At 33.3% G+C, this 8,639-nt stretch overlaps 1 protein-coding gene across 1 annotated transcript; it reads right to left on the reverse strand.

Annotated features, from left to right (window-relative positions):
• Nucleotides 1-3,304: 3,304 nt before the first annotated feature.
• LOC114391977 (exocyst complex component EXO70B1-like) lies at nucleotides 3,305-5,743 on the reverse strand. The gene has a single exon (XM_028353000.1). The coding sequence runs from the start codon at nucleotides 5,444-5,446 to the stop codon at nucleotides 3,500-3,502; it is 1,947 nt and encodes a 648-aa protein (XP_028208801.1). The 5' UTR covers nucleotides 5,447-5,743; the 3' UTR covers nucleotides 3,305-3,499.
• Nucleotides 5,744-8,639: the final 2,896 nt, after the last annotated feature.

Here is an 8,639-nt window from a genome sequence, read left to right on the forward strand (position 1 = left end):
ACGGTAAGAGTTGTATAAATTAATAATGAAAATATCAATGAAGACATTGTTAATTTTTGGCAATTGTTGGTTTCACAAAATAATAACCTAGGTACTGGTATAGGTCACTTCACTATTTTTTTTTTTTGGTAGCGACATTGTGAATAGATTAAGGAGTAATTTTTTTTTGAATGTTAGAAAAACTATAATTTGAGATAAATTAATAACCAAAATTAATAATACAAAATAGGGTAGATTTTAGTTGGGGTGTATTAAAGTTTTAATGGATGTAAGAATTTGAGCGTAAATATGTAATTTAAATATAATTATTATAATACCTCATTGTTTACGTTATAATATACAATATATAATGAAAAGTGCGGTGAAATACAATAGAAATTGCATAACTTAATCATGAAAACATCAACTAAAACAACTAAAACATATTGATGATATTTGGTGTTAGCTTAATAGACACAAGCAACCGTAAACAAAATTAGTTAAGTCATGAGATAGATTCTGAGGATATTATAGAATATTATTATTGATGTACAACATGCGTATTTATGTTTTTAGACCGGTAGTAGAAAAATACTATTATTCTAGTACAGTAGTCATGCATACGCACGGGTAAGTTAAAAAATTAAATATATAATATAATTGTATATATTTAACTATAACGGTGTAAAACTTAACCAATAAGAACTAAAACTAATAAAATTGAAATATGTAATATATTTTATAAAGTAACACTGTCGATTTAGTTTGGATGATATTTATGGTTATTCATGTTTTAAAATTTTATAAACAATAAAATGCATATTTTTTTGTCTAATTTTAAATTTTAAATTAATTTTAAATATAATTAAATTGTTATTGTAAACTGTAGTAGACAATATATATTTATAGAAAAAAATATGAAAAAATATCCTTAACAAGAAGAATAAATAATTTTCTGTATTTAAATCAGATGATAATGTTCTTTATTTGAGCTATAACTTTACATGCATTCTTACCAAAAACTAAAGAAGTAACTCAAGTCCTTATTTCTATCCAGCAATAATAGATCCCTAACCGAAGAAAAAAAATTGTAAAAAAAATTATACTTTAACCATGATAATATATATGAGTAAACTTGATATGTAATCGATTATTTTATTAGCTAAAGTCCTCCATATAATTTGAGTAATTATCAGCAACAAAAAAAAAAGTACCTAATACCTTACTCTTTTTCGTTTTCTTGGAACTTTTTTTGAAAGACTAAGTATCATCTATTAAGAAACACAATTGCAGCTTGGACTTTTTTAATTCAGTTAAAACAAATTTTTTACATTTACTCTAGGATCGATGTAGATACCAACATTACATAAGGTGAGAATCTTTTACATCAGAACAAATTGAACTCATGTAAGGAAGACTAGAAAATCCAATGTAAAAAGTTTCAAACTTATCAAGAGTTTAAACCACGGAAAATGCATAAACCTTAGTTTATACTCCCATTAATTTACCTGGGGTTAAAAAACCCTGTCAATACTAAAGTTTTTTTTCTTTCTTTAAATGTCTACTAGACGTTCTGATCAGCATTGGCAGGAAACAAACAAAATTAAGTGTGAACAATGGAAGTTCCAGACATACATCTAGTATAGAATACCAAAAAAAAATGGAATTTCATGAAAAAGAAAATTCTCTTGTAATATTCATAGCGCCCTCGCTGCTCTGAATGTTGCCAGGATTAAAAAAGTACAAATATCATGAAATTTCTAGTTCTACCAATTAAGACTAACATATATAATAGTCTTAATTGTCACCTCAAGCATATATAATCATCATGATTATACAGCTCATTGCACGATAGAGCAATTCTATGACATATATAATTAAATCCGATAAGTCTCCTTAGTTTTCTTTCTTCTGTATTTACTTGAATGAACCTAGTACTTAATTTCTTAAAACTTGTGATGTTGTAAGAGGGAGAGACAGAGAGGTCGTGTTTGCAAGAATCAAATGACAGTTCCTATGTCCAAACTCCTCCTCTTGTTGGTTTGGAAAGCTTAAAGGTGTGTGACATAATTGATCAATCCACTGGAAATTGGAATGTGAATGCTATTAATGAGATTTTTAATAACCGTGATGCCCAACAACAGATTTTGTCCATGGCCACTTACTTAAATAATGATGAGGATACTCTGATTTGGAAAGCTTGCTTAGCAGGTATGGCAAATTTTCAGTCAACTGTGATTATTATTTAATCATGAAAAGGTTGGTTGACAATGAATCATATTGTGAAGATGATAATTGGATGTCCATTTGGTCCCTTAAAATTCCTCCAAGAATGGAGTTGCTTATTTGGAGAATAGAAGAGGATGCCTTCCTACAATGCTGCAATACTATTTTTTCTTTTATCGGCAAATTTTAGTTGTTAGTATTGTTAGTTTTTATTAGTAAAGGGATTCGAATTCACAACCTCTTTCCTCCTTTCCTTCTTCTTTCACCAATAGACCAATTTTATATCTCCTAAAATGCTGCAATTTTTCTTTTGGAGTTGCTGCTTTAATTAGGGGCAACCTTGGCCAATTTGTATATGCAATGACACCATGGTTCTACTTCACCTCAAGAAGCTGAAGCAATAGGTTTTCATGCGGCTATTACATGGGCTGCAAGCTTAAATCTTGATCATATCATCTTTGAGCTAGACTGCAAATATGTTGTGGACACTCTTTTATCACTCAACTTCATGAATAATGAATTCAGTCTCATCCTTGAGAAGTGCAGTGAAGATCTCAGGTGTTTTTGAAATTCTTCAGTTGAGTTTGTTCGTCTCGACAAGCCAATCAAGTGGCTCATTCCCTACAAGGGTGTCTAGATCCTATCCTCGTAGACATGTTTTTTATTTTACACCTACATACATGTATCCATTCTCGCATTTTTAATGAAATAATATGAGACAGTTTTGCCGTAAAAAGAAAAAAGGTAGTTAAGATCATAACAACTTTAGACAACTTGGAAAATTCTCGTTTTTTAGATGAAAAGAAACTTGGTAAAAAAAACAATTGCCATTCACATTCAGTGGTTGGAATACTTGGGAATCCTATGATAGTGATAGGTGATTTTATTTCTTTGCGTTCATAACAAGCTGTTAACAAATTTCTTGATACCAGATCCTTTTTCACGAATAAAACAAATTAAAAGGTCTATTCCTGCAACCTTGGACTTGAATAGTCAAGCCTGTAGTCTAAATTTACCAAAACTTAGGTATCATTTGTCATTCTCTTCCAACTAAGAAATACGAAAATCTACTCAAACTTGAATTTGAGACAAGCCAATCTTCAACATGGAAACAAAATAGAAAGGAAACACATGCATTTCTGATTCTGTTTGAAACATACAGTATATATCTATATATATAATCTATCTATATATATATATATATATTGATCTATATATATATATATATTTGAAACTACATGTGAGATAGATAAATTTTTGTGTTCTGAATCTACAAAAGCTAGAGTATCCTTTTTCACTCTAGTTCTTTCTCCCATACAAGAAACAAATTATTGTTGAGTCGATATTGAACATCAAACATTCCATACTTAATGTACTCATAAGCGTGCTTACCAAGAAAATCCTGAAGCCTCCCGAGGAAGTTTCCATATGCTGGCAACACCATGTTTTCTATGGATTTTATTAGTTGTTCCCTTAATTGTTCATCAAAAACAAACCAAGCAGACTGAACGTTGCATATCTCATCTAAGTGTTCATTGAAGGAATGGAGCTTGTCTTTCATTACCTCGGCCGCAACATTAGGTTCTACTTCATCAATGTCCACCTTCAAAATGTCCACAATCTTATTCCACGAGCTTCTCTGATAGAGTTCAAGGTTTTGCTGAACTTTTGTTGTGCTTTTTTTGAACCCATAGTCGCCAAAAATAGGATTCAATTGGGGTTGTGTTGCTGCTAGTTGTATTTGCCTCCAATTGTTCATGATGAAAATATAACCCAAAGTAGGGTTATTGTAAATTTTGGAGATGGCTTCCAAACAAGTCTCTAATAGCTTCATTATTATTATCCTGTCTACTTCCACAAACAGAGATAAAGGCTTTTGCCAATCTATCCTGTTCATATAGTCCAACACACAATGGGTAATCTGATGAACCCCTCCACCTACAGGAGTAACAGTGGCTTGCTCCTTATCAGCATAAGAAAAATATACCAAGTTCATTAAAATGTTCAAACTCTTGTCACCCCAGAGAGCATCATTTCCGAGTGACACATGGTACTTCTCCACAGAGGAAATAGACCCTTCAAAGACGCGATCGCATAGTGTCCTTTCATTGGGAAAGAGTATCATGACAGCTACATTCAGAACTTTTATCCAACACTGAATCTCTATCATCAGCTTGTCAATGTCCTCCTCCACGTTGAGATCTTGCATTCGCAACCAAAAATTCGAAACACTCTTTCTCAGGAATTTCCTGCGACAGCTACGGTACGCTCTGCAGCATTCCACCTTCAACCCTGCTGCCACCATCAGCCTAACGGTTTCACGGAGGTCGTTGATGATTATTCCCGACGACAACAACGCATCCACCACCAAGTTATCATCGGCATCAATTTCACACACATGAATTTGGTCCTCGTTGACAACATTAGCCTTAAGGTATTTGCTGACATGTTTTGAAATTGTGTCCATAAGGTTCTCGTTCTCCTTCTTAAGCGCCTCTATACAACCCATGAACCGTTCCATGATGTTGTTATCACTGAAACTGTTGCCTTGTTGTGAAAGTGAATTGACTGGGAATTCAAGAGGGACATGAGCGTCTTGTTGCGTGATAATCATAACATCAGGATGCAACTGAGATGTACTGTGACTGGTTCCTTGTGAATCAATTTCAATGACTAGATCATCTCTGAGTTGTAGTCCACGATACTCGATTCTCGTCGGTGAAGCACCCAAAGTAGAACGAAGAAGGATGAGAGAATAACTGAAACTCCCACCAACGACGACTAACCATATTTTTATTTTCATGAGTTGTATCGTAAGAACTCCGCTGAAAAAATATAGGAGATCAACCTCAAATCCAAAGTGACTCAGTCTTGACATACTCAGAGACATGATAGCAAATGCAGCACAGGAAAATAGGCTATAAGCATCAGGTTTTCCTTTCACTTCTTTATCAAAGAAAAAGGAGTATACAGAAGTGAAGAACAAAATCAAAAAGGCCATATGAGCTTCCAGCCAGGTAGAGGTGGAGCGCTCCCATGCCTTTGCGAATAAGACCGCAAGACACACGATGAAACTAAAGACAATATAAAGTAATGTCTTCCACCAAGTCCACTTTCCAAATAAATGGTTGAAAGAGGTGCTGAGAGCGTAACAGAGCAACCCAACAACAGATGAAACAAAGCACACAAAACTCCATACCTTTGGCTCTAGTAGCCAACTCCGAATCTTTATTATGAGCATGGGCACTGTGTAATGTGTTCTTTCTCTAGCAAGCAAGGTTTGTGTTCAGAACCAGAGAAGCTAGCTGATTGACCCTAGTGGGTTTGATAATTGAGCATATCATACAAGATACAGATGCCGTGCATGCTATGCAACATGAATTTTCAAGCATGTCGCTGGTTCCAAGTCTTGGTCAATCACATGGAGTAGAAATTCACTGAGAAGAAGACATGAGGTTTTTTTTTATATTTTTTTATCTTCTAAACCACACTTATCTTTCATTGGAAACAATCATGTTCAAGCTAGACAAGATCATTATGGACGACAAAGCTCTTTCTCCAAGTATTTAACACATCTACTTACCTATGATTCGAACTCAAAACCTCTAATTAAGCAGGAACAAATCCATGTTAGTTGATCCACTTGCTTGGTGGTGAAGACGGGCTTTATTTATGTGTTGAAGGCCTGAAGTCTTGGTCAATCACGTGAATAATGTCCCACATCTATATATGACTACAAGGTTATAATCACAGTGCAATTGCTTTTTGAAAACCGATAGAGAGAGAATCATGCCAATTCATTTTGTCATGGACTCCTAAACAAGTATTTTGTTTGGCTTCATTTGTAGCTAAATTCATTGTAACCATAATATAAATGACAAGAACTAGATTGTAATCATTTCAATTAAGTTGAATGATATTAAACTAGTTTTTATGATTCTATCATTTTCTTTGAGTTTCATGGTTCCAATACTGTTATCATCCCAATCCATGATTTATGAGAAGGATGCATCTTTCAGGTAAAAATCTACAGAGCAATTAGCTTGTCTCAGATGAAAATTATGAAGCTAATAACCCCCTACAACATCAACAACAAAACCGAAAATTTCATTAATTATTTATAACAATAATCAATTACAGACATAATGATTATTTAACTAATTTATTTTTCACAACCGTAACCAAGTCTTGAGGATTACTAATTGTGCTTATGGCCATTTTTGTTCGTTGAATTAACTGATACTATTTCAAACAAATGATCGGCAACTACAGTGAGTATTCTAAATCAAAGTGAAACAAAAATTACTCACACTCTGTTCAATCCATATTACAAACAAATATGAAGAAAAAAAAAATTAAGAACATCGTATGAATAGTCACGATACATTGTTTTCAATCAAGTTCTTTAATATATAATATAGGACAAATATCGATGAGCTAGATTACCTTACAATACACAAATCTAAATGCAAACTGACTTCTTTCTAAATCTTGAAATCAGTTTTCAATTCAAACTTTCCTCTCAATTTTTACAAAATACTCTCCGAACCATAAACCCAAAACAAGAGAAATGTTTTCAAAGATATTAAAGCTTTGCTCTCTTCTCCTCTATCTTGTTGAACCCTCTATTTGTCCTTCTGTTCATCCTCTCGCCATGCTCTCTCCTTCTCTAATATCTCCTTTCGTATTGGTCCCTCTCCCTTCCTCTTTGTAAAAGCTTGCAATGAGTGACATTGCTTTCGTGGACACAGACAAAATGAATTTATTTGTGAATATATAAATATTTCATTGCTTTGCTATATATGTATTGGCTGATTTACAAGATACAAGGGCATAAGGACTATTTATATAAATATATAAAAAAGAAAAGAAGGATAAGGACTGATCTACAATATTGAAATGTACAGAAGAAAGAGGAAATCAACAGCTCTATCATCTTGATAATATAAACCCTTAAAATCTGTTGAAACTAAATTCTAAGAATTTGGACTCCTTGTTATGCACACAAACACTAAGGTATATATATATATAAGTTTATACGCCTCCATAGGTTATATATGGAGATGAGCTATAAGTTCAGATATTTATATTAGATTTCCTTGTAAAACCAATTGCTATGAAGTATATATGTTGTACTTGAAGAATTGAGGCAGTCTATGCAACACTTTCTAACAACCCAGAAAGGGAACCTCACGCCTTGTTAATTTGCTGACCTTGAGGCTCCAAATTTAGTGTTTCTGTAGCAGTGGACTGCAAACAGTGAGAGTGAAAGTTGGGTAGCATAATGGATAATGAGTAAGGTTGTATTGATATAAGTGAGGGGGTTTTGGATTTGAGTTGGATTTTGATGGCTGGGGTCAATGGTTGGATCATACTTCGATTATTATTATATAATACAGGTTGTGGCTTCTTGCACCTCCAAGTTGTTTCCTGCATTCTTTCGGTAATATTTCTTTACCTTCTGAATTGACAGTTCCGGAAGCTAATATCTGTAATTAATCCGAAATGTAATTTTATATTCCGGATTAATCATTTCAGAAGGCAAAAAAGGAGTGCAGAAAGCAACTTGGGGGTACAGGAAACAACAGCCTAATACATGATAGGGATTTTATGAGTTGGGAAGTATGTGGGTCGTTAGTGGATTTGGTTTGGTATTTTTCTGAAGAAATGGGTTAATGGGCTGCTAACCCAATTAGCTTTTTGAAGGCAAACTAAACAACACACACGAACCACTCCTCCCCCCCGCCCCCCTCTTTTATTATGATCTTGTTTTTTTTATACTTTTTCTACAACATTATCTTCTTTATCTCATAGTAATAAATAAATTTTTAATAAATCAAATATTCAAACATATTTATAAGTGATGGAGCTCAGCATGCATATTTTTTTAATATATAAATTTAGCTTCATAAACAATTTATCAATACAAATAAGGTTCTTTTTATTTGTCAGTAGATTCTTAATAGTTATAAAAAAAAGAAGTCGGTTAGTAGATTCACCTAGCCCATTGTAGGGTAGATCACATAGATCAACCAATTTTTTCGATAAAGCTAAGTTCGGCTAAGAATTTCATAACGTGTTTCGCGAAGTTTAGAATAGAGTCTCATTGTGTCGATAATTACAAAAAGACTTAAAAACGAAATCAAGAACTTAGCACAAGTAGGAGAATGCGGAAGATCCATGAATGCAATTCATGAAGTTCCACATCCATTCTTAGGGAACAGCTCAACTAGAGAATCTTAGGAATCCAAACTCAACTTTTTCTCGTACTAAAAACTAACAAAAACAGAGAAAATCTGAACCAATCAAAAGAATTACGAAATCCTCAAAAATGGTCGCAGAATTGCTTATTTTATAGGTGCAAGACACTTGAGCCATCACGCAACACGGGAAACACATAGCTGAAAGATGTTCAATTTCTTTTTCATTATTTT

Source organism: Glycine soja, chromosome 17, assembly GCF_004193775.1.
Source record: "Glycine soja cultivar W05 chromosome 17, ASM419377v2, whole genome shotgun sequence".
Taxonomy (NCBI): Eukaryota; Viridiplantae; Streptophyta; class Magnoliopsida; order Fabales; family Fabaceae; genus Glycine; species Glycine soja.

What these genes read in the sequence shown, in the direction of transcription:
- LOC114391977 (XM_028353000.1), bottom strand. Translation starts at nt 5,446, where the DNA reads ATGCTCATAATAAAGATTCGGAGTTGGCTACTAGAGCCAAAGGTATGG.